At 38.9% G+C, this 21,238-nt stretch overlaps 2 protein-coding genes across 2 annotated transcripts in view; one reads left to right on the forward strand and one right to left on the reverse strand.

Annotated features, from left to right (window-relative positions):
* Nucleotides 1-703: 703 nt before the first annotated feature.
* CRELD2 (CRELD disulfide isomerase 2) lies at nt 704-15,967 on the reverse strand. Its single transcript, XM_014071535.2, has 10 exons — nt 15,723-15,967; nt 13,889-13,971; nt 11,969-12,079; nt 9,201-9,292; nt 7,254-7,430; nt 4,546-4,641; nt 3,643-3,726; nt 3,016-3,111; nt 2,767-2,907; nt 704-1,196 (listed from the first exon to the last, which is right to left on the reverse strand). Exons 1-10 carry the CDS (start codon nt 15,885-15,887, stop codon nt 1,144-1,146), a joined length of 1,098 nt encoding a protein of 365 aa, XP_013927010.2. The 5' UTR covers nt 15,888-15,967; the 3' UTR covers nt 704-1,143.
* Nucleotides 15,968-16,091: 124 nt separating this feature from the next.
* The window catches only part of ALG12 (ALG12 alpha-1,6-mannosyltransferase), a 28,338-nt gene continuing 23,191 nt past the window's right edge, over nt 16,092-21,238 (forward strand). The window contains exon 1 of the mRNA XM_087722156.1: nt 16,092-16,240. The gene's annotated coding sequence lies outside the window, so the exon portion shown is untranslated. The remainder of the gene's footprint in view (nt 16,241-21,238) is intronic.

A 21,238-nucleotide genomic window follows, 5' to 3' on the forward strand; every position in this document is an offset into this window, starting at 1 on the left:
TTTGATGATGTGGTCTGATTTTGACTTACCTGTAATTCACAATTGATCTACATATTTTATTAAAAGTATAAAGGCAATTGACATATCACATTCTGTTTTCTAATATGGATGTAAACAATAATTAAGGGACACGGTGGCTCAGTGGCTAAGATGCTGAGCTTGTCGATCAGAAAGGTTGGCAGTTTCGTGGTTCAAATCCCTAGCACTGTGTAACTGAGTGAGCTCCCATTATTTGTCCCAGCTTCTGCCAACCTAGCGGTTCAAAAGCATGTAAAAATGCAAGTAGAAAAATGAGAACCACCTTTGGTGGGAAGGTAACAGCATTCCATGTGCCTTCAGTGTTTAGTCATGTCGGCAACATGACCACGAAGACATCTTCGGACAGCGCTGGCTCTTCGGCTTTGAGACGGAGATGAGCACTGTCCCCTAGGGTCGGGAACAACTACCACATATGTGCAAGGGGAACTTTTACTTTTTAAAGAACAATTAAGTACTCACTTGTTCCTAAAGATTATAATTTCTTCTATTTTGATGGACAGAGGCTTATTCCAATGGAAATTTAGAACTGCCATTTTTACAATATAAAGCTGATCTTACAATTCATGAGGCACCATTGGTATCATGAGCTATCAATGATGGTTAATATACCTTAGACACATAAAAATGATTTTGAGAACTAAAAATGAATACCATCACACAAAGCTTACAGAAAATACAAAGCAGCCACAATAAATCTTTAATGACAAAGTTGACCATAAAGATTTTACTCAGTTTTTCCCAAATGCCACTCTTCTTTTACCAACATTGAAAAGGTCCAGATCTAAAAGTCTTTTGTTTGCTAAGTACTTTCCTTTTCTATTGCTCCACAAATGACAAATAGTGCTGAAATGGGCACAATCCATTCAATTTAAGCAAATGTCACTAATCACTTTTACTAGGATAGTATAACGCCTGTATAAAAAGTAGTCATTGTTCTTATTTTGTACAGAATTGCAATTTTATGAACAATTTATCATTCACTTCCAAAGGGAATCATACTGGCAACCTGCACTTATATAACACCATTTACATATCACCTTGGGTAGTGGTTTTCAGTTCAATAACTTAAGGGTTAGATATCGATGTCTCATCTTGCAATGTAGATTATAATTCTTCATGGGTATCAGATGAACTTATATTTGCTGATGTTTTCTCTTCTGTCAAAATGAATGAATCTTATTTAAATGTAATTCCTACATAGTCACACTACTGCTATTGCCTAGAATTCAGAAGTGCCAATGCTTGTGTAGAAAGTGTATTGATGCGCCCAGGGAGGGCAATGGCCTATTTTTCTTTATGTTGGCAAAATACCATGCAAGAGACATTTTGTCTACTCTTCTGCTGGAAGGAGAAATGGAAAGCCCTTAAAAGCACATGAAATATCGTGCATAAGGAGGGGGTCTTGCCATATTTTTTTAAAGCAGCCAGTACATCTACTGTTCTTATTTTCAGGGGATGTCTTACCTGCTTACTCTAGGACCACCACAGCCATGCCTCCCATGCCTTGACATCTCTTGCACCACTGCCCAACTTCTGTGGTCGCTTGTGGCCAGATACTGCGAGGCTCATTCCACCAGTGCTGCCGCTCGCAGGAGGCTGTGTGGCACATTGTGCTGTAGTGCATGTGAGAGGTAGCATAGGTGCTAGTCTCATGATGTTCTACCACGAGCGGTGACACCGGCGCGATGCACTATGTGCCACCTGGCCATGAGCGGTGGCACTGGAGCGATGCACCACATGGCATCCGCCTGCAAGCGGCCGCAAACGGCTGCAGGTGTCGGGCAGTGGCACAACATATGTCGGGGCATAGGAAGCCTGGCTGCGGCAATTAAGTGGCTGTGGGGTACTCCACCCCACCATTCCTAGTTTGATTTTTACACCTGTGCCTCATCCCACCTCGTACAACCAGATGGTGGATGGGGCTTAACTAGGTCTTATTTTTGGGTAGGGCTTAGGCAAATGCATGAAAATTGTTCTAAGGCTCATTTTTGGGGTAGGTCATATTTTCGGGGAAACACAGTATATATTCTCTTTTTCAAACCATATGAATGTCCACCCAATACTTGTACTAAAAGAATATGTACTAAAAGAATAATGCAGACAGGAATGTACTCTGTCATCAGTAAGTATTCTGCTATATAGTTCACAATGTTGCATCTGCAAGGATGTCTGTACTTACAGGTTGTACCAGCTAAGTTTCTGAAATCCTTACTACAGATTCTTTGCTCCATTGCTAATACAGTTCTTGAGCTGAACTTGACTGTACCACAGTTGAGACTCAATCGTGGCTCAAATAAATTTGGGGAGCTGAATCTTTAGCCTACTTTTTGATACACAGATAGTCATCTGTTACATTGCATGACACAATCTTCTCACAGCCTGACTCTTGCTTTTGTTCTCAACTTTACTGTTGCATTCACCACCCTGTCTTATTAATGTGGTGCCTTCCATGTTGGATGGCCAACATCAGAATTCCCACTCTAGCTGGAGAACAACAGGCTGGAAAGGGTGAGCCTAGGTTGACATAATTATTGGTGCAAAATTGCTGATGAGTTTCATGGCAGGATTTGGTCTTTATGATTTTAATACCAGGAATCATTTAGAAAATATAGTGATCAGCTTGAAATGTAAAAATATATTTAAAGGGAACACTGAAACTTGCTTTGGATTAGTAATTATTACTACATTACTCTCCCCCCAAATCCCACTGGAAATACCATCGCTCACCTGCTTTTATAGATGGAACACAGATGCCATCTTTATCGTCAAAGCCCTCTGAGCAGATACATTTGTAACCTCCTGGAGTATTAATACAATTGGTATTTTCTCCTGTGCACACTTCTTCGATTTGGGAACACTCATCTATATCTACAAAAATGTATGGTAAATTGAACTTTAACTATATGCAGATGAATTATTAAATAATATTAACAGTTTCAAAAATGTTGTATATCCATGATGTTATAATAATCTAACCTGTGCATGTTTCTTCTTTCATTTCATAGCCAGTTACACAGCTTTTACATTTATTAGGCCCTTCTCCTGTACATCCCAAGCAGCTATGATCACATGCTAAAATGTAAAATAAAAATTCCATTACGATGGAGTTCTTGCTCTTTGAGAATAATTATTTGCTCAGAGACATTTCATTACACAACTAGGTAACATAGTTGGGGTGAGTGTGGGTTTTGCTGCACATTTATATATAGTAACAAGTCATTACATTTAACATGACAAACAGGCATGGTTAGCTAGAGAAAATACAAAATTAATGGACACACAATTAACGAGGCAATAGTTACACTGATGACTAAGATATTTGTATAAAAATATTTGCATTAAGTTGGGTCCTCAGTCATGTTCCCCCACATTTTCAATTTAACAAGAATATTAGGGAAATCTGAAAGAGCACACACAATGCAATGCCAAGCCTTAAATGTCAAATGCAGTGCCATATCAAATTTTAAATTTTAAATTGAAGTGAAGGTCCACTAATTATTTTGAAAATTTCATTCCTAACAATCGGCACTTTTGTTAGTATGAAATAACAAAATAAGCTGTCTATACATATTGTGATTTATTCAGAAATAGTAAAAAATGAACCTTTGCAGGCGAAAGAACCATCTGTGTTCAAACAATATTGATCAGAATTGCAAGGAGATTCTTCTACTTCACATTCATCCACATCTGAAAAAAATGAATCCACATTAAAGGTTGTAGCCAGAATAATGGAAACGTTCAAATCTTTAAAAGAAATCTGATATGCTAAAATATAGATTGTACTGTATTAGTTACATTTAATCAAACATTAAATGATCTTTATGATTTACACAGTTGTCCGCTTTGTTTCTTTTCTAAAAACAAAATGATCCACAAACAGGAATAGTGAAAGAAGAGGCAAAATAAATCAGAAGTAGGTTGATAAACTGTGAAGACTTCTCTTATCTGCAAAACTAGTTCTGGCTGCTTAACAAATTATGGTTACAACATGTGAATGTATCAGTTTCCCAATATTATTTAATGAATACAACTACATATCATTTAATTCTCCTCCCATCTTTGCCTTTATTTTAAAACTAAACAGTTAACCATTAAAGAATTGAATTCATTTATGACGGAAAAATACAAGCTATTATGTTACAAAGTAAGAACAAAGTTGGGAGAACTTGATATGAATAAGCTACAGAGCTACAATTTTGCTATATTTAAAAACTTTCCTTCTTGAGAAATGATAGGCAGCATAAACATCTATAGTGCAGAAAGATGAGAAAGAAAAGATGATCATTCATCCTTTAGATCAGGGGTGTCAAACGTACGTCATCATGGTGGCGTTACATGATGTAGCGGGACTTTTCCCCCTCTTGCTAAACTGGATATGGGTGTGACCAGCCCATGATGCATCCGCGCCCCCCCTCCCCCCTGGGCTGGGAGTTTGATAGCTCTGCTTTAGATTAATAAATTATTTGGCAGATTTTTTAAAAAGAAGTATCACACAGCCATTCTTACCTACACAGGCTTCTTCATTTCTAACCCAACCTTCTTTACAATCTTTACAGTCCATGTTGGTTGCCCCGGTACATGTTTTACATGAATCATGACATGCTATTAAGAGAAGCAACATTTGCAAGATTGTTATGGACATACAGAACTTGAAAAAGTTTGCAACTGAAACAGAAAAAGAAAGCAACTGTACAAAATATTGCTTCTTTTTCCACATTTTATTTTCATGTCTGAGTCATTCCTGGAATAGAAATTGTATAGCTACCATATTTTTCGGAGTATAAGACGCACCCTAATTTTGGAGGAAGAAAACAGGAAAAAAAAGTTTGCTTCTGCCTACCAGCATCCATTGGTAGTAATCTGGCTGGCGTCCTTGCAGCAAACAGCAAATGGCCTGGCCAGGTTCAGCAGCCTGATTCAGGAGGAGCAGCTGATTGAAGGGTGGAATACCCCCAACCAGCTGTTCCAGGCTGCAGGGATTGCCACAGACCATCCCTGCCTGAGTGCCTCGCATTTTCTGGTGGTTCCAGGTGGCGGGGATCCTCACTTCCACTCGGATTTTGATAATGAGCAGCACAGATTTCTTTAGCCATTTAATACAAACCCTATCATCCTACGCGGATTTAACTGGAATGGGTGGGGTGGGGATGATTTTCATGGGGGCAGAAGAGGGACTTGGCTGCTTGAAGAAGCTGGCCCAGCGCTGGTGGTGCTTAGGATCGCTGAAGCCCTCTTGGAGAGACACCTGCTGCAGGGGCCAGTGACGTGCAGTCAGGGGAGGCAGAGTCCTCACCATTGTCATCATGAAAAGAAAAAAAAATGTAAAAGGAAAAAGGCTGAGGTAGTTGCTGCCAGAGTCACAATGGATGACTCTGCTTAGTGCTTAAATGTTTAAAAAAGCCTCTAAAAAGTGCCCTCTGCAGGAGGCAAGAGAACCACTTTCCTCATTTAGTCTATCTTTATGATCACTTGAGCAGAGTTAAGCAAGGGTTAAAAGCCGAAAAATTCCTCATGTAGATGAGGCACCTGGTTCTCTCAACTCCTCTTGTAGAGGGCACTTTTTTTAGAGGCCTTTTTTAAACAGTTAAGCAGAGTCATCCATTGGGGACTCTGGCAGCAGCTAACCCAACCTGACTTCAGCAACTCTTGCCTTTTTCTTTTTACATTTTTTACCTTTTCATCATGGCAGACAAGAGGAGTTGAAATCATCTGTGAAACAGCTGGAAAAGGTATGTAGGTCGGAGGAAGGGGGGAGGAATTCAAAATTATTGTAATTTGTAAGTAATTGTAATTTGCATTATTGTAAGTAATTTGTGTGTGTGTGTGATTAAACAGGACCAAAATAGGAAAGAAAAAGTAAAACACATCCATGTATGCATCTATATATTTTCAGATATGTCATGGATCTTATCATTCTCTGTCTTTTCAAAAAAGAATGGCCATGTTATCCTTATTCTTTTTATTGCTAAAAGTTCAGGCCATCAGCAAGAAAAGAGAAATGTGTGGTCCCAATTATTCATGATGTATGTTACCTGTGATTTCTAAACATGTTATTTCCCAATGTATGAATTATTACCATGTCAATTTGACACTAAATTATTTGTTGGTCACTATTCTTCAAGACTGTGCAGAGCCTTGCTGTTCACAAGTATTTGTGACATATATTCAAATTTTAGGTATAACTCAACAAAATTAGACCTTTTTGCAACAACCAAATAAACAAACAAGGCAGGTAGGGTAATTCTTCTTTACGTTAACTCAGTATTTCGATCTTAGTAAAAGTTGTCTAATGACCATGAATGCTGATTTCAAACTAAATAAATGCTAGCACACCACAGATACTCTCAAAGAAACAGAAACAAGTTATTACCAGAACACACAAAAATCCTGATCTAGCCAAATACACTAAGATTGAAATACCCAGAATCATGGATCTTATCATTCTCTGTCTCATTATCTACTTTTATTTTGGGGACCACAAATTACATCGCGAGAAGCATGGATTAACACCAGACAAACTATAAAGCAGAAAACAATATGGAGACCCTTGGTGGTCTCTGAGCTTACCTTAACTTACTAAGGAGAAAACCACATCCTCATTGACACTGGCAGGTATATATATGTAGGGAGAAAACACCACACATACTCACTAACAGTGATGAGGTAATCTACTTCATAATGAAGTGTATGCAAACAAGCTCAGAGGGCACAATGACTTCACAGTTCAATCCTAAATATTGTATATTCTCTTATTTGGGATGACTCTAAAAACCAGGTGCATGAGGGCATTTTTAAAAAGAAAGGTTACATTTTATAATTAAAAGCTTTTTAGAAATATATAATATATAAAACTTCAATGGCACAATTAATTACATTAAATTGATGTATTGCCTACTTGCCCATTAATACATTGCTTAATCACCGTAACATTATAACCGTTAACTACTATGCAAACTGAAATGATTATTAGCTGTACAGTACTATACTGCATTTGTTGTGTTCAATAATGCAAGTTAAGTTTACTAAACAGGAGGAATTAATAACATTGACATAAATGGAACTCTTGAATTTTATGTACTCACTTCATCTTGTTTTGTACATTTAATTACATGCATATTCAATGCAAGTATTTACTACAAAATAATGTGCGAATGTATGAAATCAAAGATGCTAATTAACCAATAACCCCGAATAATATAAGCATGTAAACATACCTATGCAAACAGAATGTGTATCATTTCTGTAAGAGTTGTAGAATCCATCAGAACAGTCCAAACAGAATTCTCCTTGATACTCCTTTTTGCACTTGCATGATCCATCACCAGCTCTAGTGCCATCTCCATCACAATCGCCATTTCCATGGCAAGGCCTTTCTGATCCCCCACGACAAGCTTCAAATAAGCAGAACATTTACATCACAGGTAAAACAAAATGTTTTGTTACAGTTTCTCTTGCTGTAGTTCAATCTTAGTATAGTTATCTGTACATTTCATGATGAATAGGAAACCTATAAAGACATTTTATCTGTGTTTCAACTAAAAGTGTCAGAAATATTCAAACATGTTTAATAACCACCTGCAGGCTCTGCAACTTATTCTATAGGTTATCTAAGGGACTGCCTCTCACTAATTACTTCTACTCATCCTAGCAGGTGAGTAGGAGAAGCAGGTTGCAAGTCCTGCTTGCCTGATGGGATACAGTAGACAAGCCTTTTCTGCTTTGGCACCCGCTCTCTGGAACATTATTCCATCTGAGGTGAAGTTACCCCAATCCTTATGGACTTTTGCAGAGCCCTCAAAAATGTGGTTTTAATCAGGCCTGCAGATCCCCTGACAATAGAAAACACAAGATATTGTCCCACATATGACATTCTAATTAACCCTCTTGCAATTTTGGTTTTACTTATATCAACTGTTTACTTGGTCTTTATATTTGGCTTTAATAGTTGGCTTTATTGTGTGCTTCCCAGAGTCACCTTATGTGAGATGGGTGGCCATATAAATTTGATAAAATAAATAGATATAATATGTGGGGAGTGAGAAATCCCACATATCTTCCTATTTGATAATTCTAACGTTTACTCACTTACCCCACCCCTACCACTTATCTTATAACACTTCAGTAATGTATCACTGATATATTGCTTTCTTTTTTTGCTCCGCAAGCACAGGAAAAATAACTTAAAAAAAAAACAACAATCTCCCTCATCTTAGCATAGAAGGTAAACATCTAGTGATATATCCAAGAGCATTTGCTTTTAAATAAGGCTATTATTAGAAATTTAGCTGTTTATTGCATCCTTAATAATCCTTCCAAAACTTATTTAAAGAAGTTCATTTAACTGATTTCATTCCAATACTTTCATTGTCTATCACAGTGATGACTAACTTTTATGTTGTTGTGTGCCAAAAGCGTGCACATGCGTGACAGCGCACACATAAGTGCCTGCATCCATAATGCAATGCGTGTGCAACACACTCACACAGTGCCCTGTTTTGGGTCTAGCAGGCCTCCCTACAACCTCCTGGGCCCAAAATGGGCCATGGGGGAGGCTGCACCCCACCCTCTGCTCCCACCCACCCACGCACATGCATGCACGACCTCCCACAATAGCAATAGCAGTTAGACTTATATACCGCTTCATAGGGCTTTCAGCCCTCTGTAAGTAGTTTACAGAGTCAGCATATCGTCCCCACAGTCTGGGTCCTCATTTCACCTACCTCGGAAGGATGGAAGGCTGAGTTAACCTTGAGCCGGTGAGATTAGAACCGCTGAACTGCAGATAACAGTCAGCTGTAGTGGCCTTCAGTACTGCACCCTAACTACTGCGCTACCTCAGCTCCCACCCTCCTGCATCTCCCGCATGTGCCCTGACCTCCACAAATGTGCGGCAGAGATCTGAAAATCAGCTGGCCAGCAAGAGATGTGTGTGCATGCTGAGTGGAGTGGAGCTGAGCTAGGGCAATGGCTCTGTGTGCCACCTGTGGCACACATCCCATAGGTTCGCCATCACAGGTCTATCATGTCTCTAGACAAAAACCTGATTTTTCAGCAGAATTCACAACATTGATGGCGCAAATGATGCTTAATTATCTCTATTAAAACCTCTCAATTCTATTAATGTGAAATACTCCAGTATTTCTCTTTTCAAGTTTAATTACCAACACAGTCTGGTCCATGTGTTCCAGCAGAGCAGCAAACTTCAATTGTTTCAATACAAAACCACTTAAACAAATCAGGATGTTTCTTCTTCCTGTAAGAATAAAATAATTCATAAACATAACATATGTTCATGAACTTCATGCTAACCTGTGCAAGTTACACACCAACATTAATTTCTGCAAAAAGAGATCAAGAGCTCAACTACAAATTGCCACTGAATCCAAATGGCAATAATGTAAACACCTTACAAGATGTGTATATATTATGAATTGTCAGCCACTTTTGCTCTGCCATTTCAACCTGTAGCATTATATACACAGACAGCGTGGTCTCTTGATTCAGAATAAAGAAGTGAGCAACTGACAATTAATTGTACAAGTGAACCAGGGTATTGCAGCGTAATTGTTTCCTAACTCATTATAACAAACCTGTTCATTTGAGAACAATGGGATACTTGTAAAACAACTTTTAACAGTTTGAGAATCTAATGTCTTAAATTGTTATGCTTGATCTTTTTAACTGTAACACAACCACTTTTTAAGGGGAGCAAAAAGATCAGCTAACTTCCCTTGCTGTAAGTAGTATGTTGTGTCACAACTACCTGCACTGGCCAGGTCTGCGTAATTGTTTTTGAGTAGTTGCACTACAATTTCCTACCAGAGCATCATATTATGTAGTGGATGTTAAGCTACACCCATCATTATTTCCAGCCATACTTTAAAAAAAACAAAACACAGTGGATAATGAGATTGAATTTTGATTGGCACTAGCAGAAGCTTGTATTCTCAATTGCTGACTGATTTCTGTCTGTATTCATTTGCAACCTACTTATTGCAGTATTTGGTCTAAGCCCTAAACATCAAAGTTAGGCATAACTCTAACTCTACAACTAGGATGTTAACTAAACTATCTATCGTACTTAAAAAACCTTAGAATAAAACTCTATGAAGCCAGGAAGTGCATCAGACCAGGGGTTCAACAAGTTAAATACTGAACAAGATAGCCAAGAGAAAACTAATTTAGGACATACTCTTAGAAACACAAGGCATTAATAATTAGAATAAATTACCTGTGTGAAAAATGGCAGCAAAGTTAAAAAAGTCAAGAGAAGAGGAGAATAGCAATAGCACTTATATACCGCTTCACAGTGCTTTACAGCCTCTCCTATCGGTTTAGAGAGTCAGCATATTGCCCCCAAATGAAAAAGGGCTGGGTCCAGGACTTTTTTTTTTTTAGACTAAAAGGACTTTAAATTAAGGCTATAATCTGATAATTAGTAACTGCTGATATTTTCATTTGAGAAAGTCATAATATCTTTTTAACCCCTCTCTCATATTTGAAATATGATTAAAGGTTTCAGTAGCTCTACAGCAGCAGCTAGAGACAACTGACAACCACACACACACACACACACACACACACACACACACACACACACACACAAAGGCATAATAATTTTTAACAGCAGAGTTTTACAAAAAAACAATAGCTACAGATCTTACATAGGTAGACCTTTGCCAGTGGAGTCTATGGAAATGCCATTAAGCTCAAAATTATCAGAAGAGTACAAGGAAGAGGCTTTAACTTAACTTAACCAGGGATCACTAATCAAGGGCAAGGTATCATTACAAATGTGTAAAAGAATAAATTAGTATGACTGCATGTTCCACACAAAACACACCAAAACCCTGAACATATGTATTCAATAAAAAATTTTGAGCAAAATGTAGCTGTATCTCAAGAACCAAAAACTGGTTTGTAGGATTTGCAGCTAAGTGATGATATACAAGGAAGAACAACTTGCCCTTCTGATCCCAGGTAGTGCTGTCAGGGCTGGTAGTTAGATAAATTCTCTTCTTTAGTTGCAAATGGAGCAGATGTGATCTGGAATTGACAAGAACCTTAGCATGGAATCCTAGGAAATAATGTCTAGAATGCTTATCACGTGCATTACTGTAGCATCTAGCAGCCATGTATAGCAAAAAATGATGGGAATCTCAATTCTAAATGCCACCAATAAAGAATATGCCAAGCTTCTGCAGAATATTGAAGTTTCTTTACAAAACTTCAAGAATGATTATATCCATCCACTGATGATAAAAAACTCAGGGTAGTCTACCTACAATGGATATATCAATTTAGTGCAATAAGCCATCATTAATTGCTTTTCCTTATAATCATACTGATACATTAAATTGGAAATATATGTCTCAAGGGGACACTCCAAGGAATTTGATGTATACTTATACTATATTGTGCCATTCATAAAGCACCTGCCTTATTTATATGTTTGCACCCTAAATGGGTATAGCCAACCGGATACCCTCCAGATGCTTTGGCATAGTTGTTGCTGAAGAATTACGGACATAGCAGTCCAAAAATTCTGTAGGGCACTGAGTAATCTACCACTGTTTAACAAAGTGGGAGGAGAAGGGGGGAAACAGCTGCACTAAATGCAATCTACTTTTAGTCTGCACAAAATCTTTGAAAATAGTTTTAGATATTTTAAAACCATTGGCACAACACAAATGCTGCAGCAAAAACAAATTTATCCCACTCATGTAGGTTTAACTAAAGTATATAGCAAATAAGCATGCCTTATCAATTTAACAGAGAAAGGGGAATTATGTTACCAAACTACAGCTTAAAATGGGCTTTTAATGCATTTAATATTACTTTAGATTGTCTATGTTTTAAAAAATCCCTACCTTTACCATGCACTTCTTACAGCCAATATTTAAACAAGTTTTATTGTAGTTTTACTTACCGTTTGAACCACCAAGTTTCTATATGTTCTTCATGCTCCTCAACCATGTTGTTGCATTCAAAGTTACTACTGTCACATAGATTTTCTATAATTTCTACAAGGCGAATTTCACTACATAAAACAAAACAAAACAAATGAGTTGAACCCTTTCTGACAGTGCTGAAGTGTCCATAAAAATTAAAGCATATATCTAAAAAAATCAAGTGTTGATATTAACTTTTAATATTATGTAATCTACAACTACAATGTCCTTGAGGAATACAGCTGTCTAGAAATTTGAAATATAAACAAACAAACAATCTATTTTAAGCTGAAGTAGTTTACAGTAATAAAATCTTCAGCACCCCAAAACTACAAAACTTTGAAAAGAGCTCTCTGCTGAAGGAAACTCCCTGCATTGAAGGCTTTCAGCTACGCAGCTAATGGACAGATAAATATAATGCAACAAGCTACCTTTATCTGCTTTTCCTTATCAGCAGACTGATAAAATCAATTAAATTAAATTGGAAATACAGATCTTAATGGGACACGCCAATGAATGTGTTGTATACTTTCACTGTACTGGGCCATTGGCTGTGTGACAAAGGTTAAATAGCTCTTTTAGGCAATACCCAGAGAAAGAGATAACCTTTTCAGAGGCAGCAGCAGGTCTATTAGTTTCTCCATTGACTTTCTGGGGAAGCCAGTGGAGAACATTGCAAATAGCAATCACATGATCATGGAATGCCAGTTCTAAGTACAAACAGGTTGTCAAGCACATAGCTCCAAATCACGTGACCACAGAGGAATCCGATGTTTTGTAATGGTTGGAAGTGTTTTATAGGCTATCACATCCTTTCCAAGGCCACTATTAAGACATACTATCACTGTTGTGACTAAGAACCACCAATATATATTATATATTATGACATAATATAGTTCTTAAAAGAAGATTTAGGATTGGGATTTGAGAACTGTAAGGGCTGGGATAAATAAGAATTCCAAAAAACAATCTTCCTTTTCTTTTCTCACCTGTTTCAATGAGAGCCACGATCAAGGCTGATTTGAAATTAGATTTTAAAATGACAGAGTGCAAGGATGAACATGGAAAAATGTTATACTAGACAGGCAAAATAGACTTATGGAATACTTTGGACAGAATTGCACCTATGAGACCTCTCCCAACCCTTCACATCCATCATTCCTCATGGTTCGTGGAGGAACTGAGAGATCTTCTAAAACAGGTTAAGAGATATCTAGAGCAGTGGTCCACAATCTTTCAGACTCCGTGGATAAGTGGTGGCGGCAGGTGGCAAGGATGGTTTCGTGTGTGCAACTCAATTCCGTGCATGTGCAAATGGACCAGTTCCCAATGAGACCCTGTCTGTGGACCCTTAATCTAGAGCACCACTAGAGAAAAACAAAGGATGACTCTGATTGGATGCAACTTAAAGCTGCTATTAAGATCTATCTTGTGGCAATAAAAGTGGCAAAATAACACTATTTCTCCTCTCTTATTGCTTCTGTAGAATGTCGCCATCAGCCCTGTTCTGGATCACTTCATTGCTCTTAGGCCAGGGTGGGGCTCAGATGATCATCTCCAGGGCCATGAAAAAAAAATTGAACACCTGTCAGATAAAATCACTCGGATTCATTCCCAGTTAGAACCCATGTGCAGAGCAGGTCCTTGAGAGGCATTTTGCCCAGTAATTTGGAAACAGTTTGATTCTGTTGGCCTTAAGGAAGTGGACCCGATTCTATGCACTGTCAATGCAACCACTTATCAATTAGGCTATCCTACTGTCTTTAAACAGAGTCAAGTACTTAACTCTAAATTAACAGGATTTTTGTTTTATATACTGTATTCAGTCCCAGGCATCTTGATCTTGCTCACTGCAAAGCATATTAGCACACTGAGAAGAAATATAGTATCTGCTATACCTTGATTCATATTTTGATAATGTTTTTTCTTCCCACGCTGTATTGCCACCTCCAAAGTTCTTCTTTGCTGTGTCTGTTAGACCCTTCAGAACACAAGTGTGATAAAATGACATTTTTCAAAATATTGTTTTTACCATCAAAAAGCAGACACTTTTTCAAAAAATGTATACCCTAGCCTCAGTACACTATACATTATAATCAATTATATATTTGTAATAACAAAAGTTATTTTTTTTGTTTCCTTGTTTCTGAAGAATAGTTTATAAAGAAATTTGGAAGCAACAGTTAACTTTATTTCTTTATTTTTATTTACTTTATCAAGATCCAGTAAGAAATATTTACATAAAGTGTACATACAATACAGAAATGTATTACTCTGCAGATGAATTAACTTATTTTTTTAAAGCTTTTGAAACTTCAGATCCATACGAAGGTTTAGCTCTATTAATTGATAGATTATTGCTTTTTATATCTGTTTGCACCCAAGCCAGCAAATATTAAGCAGCATTTTTGAAAGTGCTCTTTGAATTAGGAAATGTTTTAACAAATGCTTTTTATCATGGTTTAAAATTAAAGGATTTTTAAAAAGAAACACTTCTAGAACATGAGAGCCAGTTTGCATTGACAGAGGTGCTAGTACTGGCAGTCCTTGATTTATGATCATAAGGCAAAGATTACCCTGCACATGCGTGCTAGTCATTTCCGGCTCTAGGGGCTGTGCTCATCTCCGTTTCTAAGCCGAAGAGCCAGCACTGTCTGAAGATGTCTCCGTGGTTATGTGGCTGGCATGACTAAACACCAAAGGGACACGGAGCACTGTTACCTTCCCACCAAAGTGGTCCCTATTTTTCTATTGCATTTTTACATGCTCAAACTGCTAGGCTGGCAGAAGCTGGGACAAGTAACGGGAGCCACTTATGTGGCAGGATTTGAACCGCTGAACTGGCGATCTTCTGAGCCACCCTGTTCCTTATGTCCATAACTGAACCTGAAATTTCTACTGTGAAACAAAGCAGTTGTTTTACATTTTTTGTCACGGTTGTTAGGTGAAACACTGCAGTTGTTGAAGCCATTGTTAAACAAATCTAGTTTTCTACATTGATTTTGCTTGTTGGAAGCCCGCTGGGAATGGTAATCACATGACCGTAGAAAAGTGTCATGCTAGTAACTGGTTGTAAGTGTGAAAAATGGTCATGTCACTTCTCATTTTTTTAAAACTTCCAATGGTCACTGAACAAATGGTTATATGAGTCGAGGACTACCTGCATAGGCTCTGAAGTCTTGCCCTACTTTTTATGCATGAAAGCTGGCTGGGTCATTTTGGGCCTCTCTGTCTTTCTTTCTCTGATCTCTCTTTCTCTCTCTCATCTCTTTCTCGACTTTCTTTCTGTCTCTCTCATGTCTCTTTGTCTCTCTTTCTCTGTTGTCTCTTCCTGTCATCTCTCTCTCCCCTTCCCTCTCTCAGCCCAGCCCACCTCATAGGGTTGTTGTTGTTGTGGGGGGGAAGCAGGGACGCAGGAATGTTAAGAAACTTCACCGTCTCGAGTTAATTTCTGAAGCCTCCCTGTTAAGGACACACCCCTAACTAATAATGCTATTAAAAATAAGCCCGCACACAAGTATTTTGTGTACACGGAATACAGTAAACAGTAATTTGTTGGTGTTGCCATTTAAAAAACAACAACTAGTTTTAATGAGGGGGCGGGGAAAGCCAACTTTCTCCTACTATTTAGGACCGTTAAGTGGGATCCAGCTGTGGGCTCGCAGTTAAGGTCCCTCTCTCCCTCCTTGAGCCGCCGAGAAAAGGCGCCCTCAGCTTCCCTGCCTCTCCCACCTGAGTGAACCGGTCGACGATCCCTCGACAGGTGCTGCAGGCTTGCCGGAGCCTGTCCTCAGGGGAGCCCAGAGCCGGCGACGCGGGCGGGAAGGAGAGGAGGGCCAGAAGGCTGAGGAAAGCAAAAGCTTCCGGCCATTTCCGCACAGCTCGACCTGCTCTCATCGCTTGAAGCAACCCAAGCCACCTTCGAAGGCCGGCTCTGCCACCGGCCTTCTCATTCAGAACTCTTTCGCTTTTTTTTTTTTTAACACCCGCCCACGTTCACCTCCCGCCAATCGTTGGGCTCACAGCGGAGACCCTCGTGCTGTTTCCCAACACGTGGTCCAATCACGGCTCGCCACGCTCCGAGCCAATGAGAAGCCCACGTAGGGGTAAAAAAAAAAACACAAAAGGAAGCGCTGAGGATTCTGAGCCGTGGACGTACGTACGTTCTTCGGGCTTGTGACGTCATCCTTTAGAATTTCTTTTGTTTCCCCGTGTATTATTGAGGTTGACACTGAAGTAGTCATTGACAGGTAGGATGTCGTAGTAGACAATTTTGTGTATTATTCTTAGGTCAGACCGTAGTTCCAGGTTATCCAAGCCCAAAATTTCAAGCCTAGCGGCATAAGGTATTCTATTGCGAGCAGAGGAGTGGAATATTCTCGTGAAGTACCTCTGGACTCACCCAATCGTATTAATGTCCAATATACAGTGTGGATTCCAGGCAGACGAGCTGCATTCGAGAATTGGTCTGGCAAAGGTTTTGTATGCCCTAGTTAGTAATATAATGTTACTGGAGAGGAAGCTTCGAAAAAAATAGGTTAACGACACTTAATGTCTTTTTGGCAATTACACTGTTACAGTGAGCTCTGGGGCTTAGATCTTAGACCCACGGAGGAATTCACCCCCCCCTTCTCTCTGGTTCTCTCTTTTCTCTCTCTTTTTCTCTCATTCTCTCTCTCTTGTTCTCCGCTCAGCCTGCCTCTCAGGATGGTTGGGAATAAAACAAATGGAGAAGACAGCTGCATTGTCTCACTTTTGAACTGTTGGGGAAAGACAGGAAATGAACAACTCAATTAAAAAAAAAAGGATTTTTTCCTTTCCGCTTTGATATTTAAAATATTTACCTGAAATTTCCTTCAATCTCTGTCTTGTTTAAGAAATAATGAGGGAAAGTTGCCTGCCTGGAGAGAAGGAAATATGCTGGAATGTGGGTTCAGTTTTTCCACAGGTCCTTGGCTTTCTTTATGCTCTCTTCCCCTAGTAAAGTGACAGGCTGTTCCACAGGCAGGAGGAAGAATCTAATAAGGCTCATGAGAGGAGAATCAACCCTCCCTCCCTCCCTTCTTTCCTTTTTATCTCAGCTTTAGTACTTTATAAGTAACTCAAGGCAGCAAACAAACATACATATCAATATTCCTTCTTTCTCTTTCCCCCCACAACAAGAACCCTGTGAAGATGGGTTGGATTGAGAAAGAGTGACCTGCCCAAGGTCAGACAGCAAGTTTCACACTTAAGCATAAACTACAAGCTGTGTCTCCCCTGCTCCTAAATCTAATACCTTAATCCAAGTTTATTACATATATTGGAAAGGTGAGCCAATGGACCAGGGTTTATCTAATAATTATCAAAGTTTCCATATTCTGGACGAACTGTAGCTTCTGAATTATCTCCAATGGGATTGTACAGGGAAAATATTTAAGGGTGTACAGGGTTTACGGAATTGTCGCCATCCCTCTTGCATTCCACTGACTGCAGAAATTTCATACCATATAAATACCATTGATTTCCATTCAGGGATTCCCCCCCCCCCCCCCCGATAGCTATCTTGAATAATGGAATATTATAGCATAATAACAATGGAAGGGACCTCTGCCCAAGTAGAAGATCCAACTATGGGTTATTCGAGGGCCGGATCAGCATTTTAGTTCTCTGCAGATCAACCGTGGGTGGGGTGTGGGAGACGTGACAGCCACCTCCTGCAGCATTATGCCAGCCAAAAACTGACCATGTGGAGACCTCCAAATGGCCTGTTTTTGGCTAGCAGAGTGCTACTGGAGGCAGGAGAGGCTGAAAACGGACCACACGGGTTTTGGCCGGCAGAGGCACCGCGGGCCAGTCCTTTTATATTTCCAGTGTGACCTCGCAGGCCAGATTTAAGCACCCTGCAGGCTGGATGCTGCCCGCAGCCCTTGATTTTGACACCCCTGCCCTATACCATTCTAGACAAATGGCTATCCAGGCTCTTAAAAACGTCCAGTGATGGAGCTCTGAAGGCAACCTGTTCCATTCATTAATTGTTCTCACTGTCAGGAAATTTCCCTTTAGTTTTAGATTGCTTCCCTCCTTGATCAGTTTCCATCCATTGCTTTGGAAAATAGGTTGACCCCTCTTCTTTGAGGAAGCCCCTCAAATATTGGAACACTGCTATCATTGCTAGTCCTTCTTTTCACTAGAATAGACATATCCAATTCCTGCAATGGTTCATGTGTTTTAGCCTCCAATCCCCTAATTATCTTTGTTTCTCTTCTCTGCACTCTTTCCAGAGTCTCAACATTTTTTTATTGTGGCGAACAAAAACTGGATGCAATATTTCAAGTGTGGTCTTGCCAAGGCATTATAAAGTAGTATTAACACTTCATATGATATTGATTCTATCCCTCTGTTTATGCAGCTTAGGATTGCATTGGGTTTTTTTGGCTGCCACCACACTCTGCTGGCTCATATTTAAGTGATTGTCCACTTAATTACGAGAGAGATTCTCCAATATATTGCTCGTAATTACTGTTATTGAACCAGGTTCCACCAATACTTTAAAAAGATGCAAGCCTGCTAGAATGGCAGAAGGGTATTAATAAATTTGTATGGGCAGGGAAGAAGCCGAGAGTAAAACTAAAAATAATGCAAGATGTGCGTGAAAGAGAAGGCTTGAAATTACCCAATTTAAAACTATATTATGATGCAGTAGTTTTATCTGTAATTAGTGACTGGATTAACTTAACAGATGATAGAATACTTACTATTGAAGGACATGATTTGGTATATGGTTGGCATGCTTATTTGCTATATAACAAAAAGGTGGACAAGAATTTTAAAAGTCATATTTTAAGGAATGCTCTACTGCGGGTTTGGAAAAAATATCAATACAAACTAAACGATAAGATACCCATGTGGGCTATTCCCAGACACGCAATAGAAAATATGAACATAGTACAGAAACAGGATGTAACTACTTACAGACAGCTTCTTACCGTAGAAAGAGGTGTACTACAACTGAAACCCTTGGATGTACTAAAAGAGGAAAAGGTAATTCAAACATGGTTTCAGTACGGGCAGTTACAGGCTAGATGGAAAATAGATAAAAAAATTGGCTTTATGCAAGTCCAGGATACTTTACTTAAACAAATTAGAGATCAAAGTCCAATGCATATAAAGAGATTATATAATGTATTAATAGAAATTGATTCGGAAACAGAACTAGTTAAAGACTGTATGACAAAATGGGCTCAAAATGTTGAAGAACCTATTGAGCCAGGTGCCACCTATTCTATACCTGTTCATTTGATTTTTCTTGCCTAAGTGTAGTACCTTGCTTTTCTTATATTGAATTTCGTTTTGTTAGATAGGGTCCAGTGTTCAATTCTGTTGAGATCCTTCTAGATCTTGAGCCTATCTTCTGTGGTGTTGGCTATTAATGTCAGCTTGATGTTGTCTGCAAATTTAATGAGTTCCCCTTCTATGCTCTCATCTAAATCATTTGAGAAGATATTGAAGAGCACTAAGTCTAAGACAGAACTTTGGGGCATCCCACTGCTTACTGCCCTCCATGTAGATGTAGTTTTCCAGTGTGCTGAGTAGAGAATCCAAAGCATAGGTTAACTCCGCCCTTCTGTCCTAGAGACTAAGTCCTTTTAAATTTTGTACCCACACCTCTCTTGGCTGTAATCCAGTGTTGACTCAGTCTAATGCCCAAGAGAGACATGTTTAGAAAGAGCTCCTCAAAAGGGAAAGGACAAAGTTAATGTTTTGGATTCTCAATTTCAGCACAAGGGCTCTGGGTGAGCAATAGAGCCAAGTACACTATGTCTACAGCATTTAACTGATCCACTAATTAAGTCACTTTGTCAAAGTGAAATAAGTTTTATTTGTCATGATCTGTTTTTGACAAAGCCATGTTGGCTTCTGGTTATAACTTTGCTTGCTTGTAGGTGTTCGTAGATCTGTTGCTTGATTATCTTTTCTAGGATCTTCCCAGATATGATATCAGACTGATTGCTCTGTAGTTTCCTGGATCTATTCTTTCCCCTTTTTTTGAAGATGGGAACCATAGCTCTTTTCCAGTCCTCTGATAGTTCTCCAATCCTCCAGGATCTTTGAAACAGGGGTGAAATTCAGCAGGTTTTGGAGAACCGGTGGTGGATATTTTGAGTAGTTTGGACAACCGGCAAATACATCTATGGCTGGTCCCCAAAATGGAGTGGGAATGGAGATGTTACAACATTCTTCCCTTAGGAGTGGGGTGAGAATGGAGATTTTCCAGTATCCTTCCCCTGCCACGCCCACCATCCACGCCCATGGAACCAATAGTTTAAAAAAAATGCATTTCACCACTGCTTTGAAAAATATAGTTCAATGATTCCAAGATCATTTCTGCAAGTTCCTTCAGAACTCTGAGATGTAATCCATCTGGTCTTGGTGACTTCATCTAGGGCAGACAGGTGTTCTCCTATCATTTTCTTGCCTATTTAAATTTGTATTCCTACTCTATCTTTTACAGTTCTGTTTTTGGTAAGTTGTGCTTTTTCTTTTTGTATGAAGATAGTTGTAAAAAATGAATTAAGAAGCTCTGCTTTCCCCCTGCTGGTCATCACTTCCTTGCTATCTTCTCCCATTAGTGCACCAATTGTTTCCTTGACTTTTTTTTTTAGTTTCTACATGTTGAAAAAAAAACTTTTAAATTATTTTTGACATTTGTTGCAAGTCTTAGTTCATTCTGAGCCTTAGTTTTCCTGACTTCAACTGTATAGATTTGGGCTATATGCTGGTATTCTCTCTTAGATATGTGTCCGTCTTTCCACTTCTTATACTTACCATTTAGTCTTCCAGTTTATCAGAGAGTTCGTTATGCAACCATGCTGATTTCTTCTTGGAGTTCTTATTTTTCTTTTTCAGTGGTATTGTGGTGGACTGAGCTTTAATCACATTTTTCAGAGTTTCTCAAACTTACTGAGTTTTCCCCTTTAAGATTTTCATCTATGGAATCCTTCCTAAGATCTATTCAAGTTCATTGAAATCAGCTTTTTTAATGTCTAAGATACTGCTTTGATTTTGTTCTATTGTTTGTGTTTGTATTACATTGAATTCTAACATGACATGGTCACTCTCCTCCAAAGTTCCTGCGTATTGAGAAATGGATCTATGGCAAACTAGAATGTTCTAAGGTTTCTGAAGCTGGGAAATTTCAGCGTGCTTCCAAAATTTGACCTCTGACTGCTTCTGCACTTGGTAAACCTTGGAGAAGGAGGAGCTCC

The sequence above is a fragment of the Thamnophis sirtalis genome, unplaced genomic scaffold (assembly GCF_051295495.1).
Source record: "Thamnophis sirtalis isolate CommonGarterSnake01/CBP01778 unplaced genomic scaffold, rThaSir2_p1.2 scaffold_9, whole genome shotgun sequence".
In the NCBI taxonomy this organism is placed as follows: Eukaryota; Metazoa; Chordata; class Lepidosauria; order Squamata; family Natricidae; genus Thamnophis; species Thamnophis sirtalis.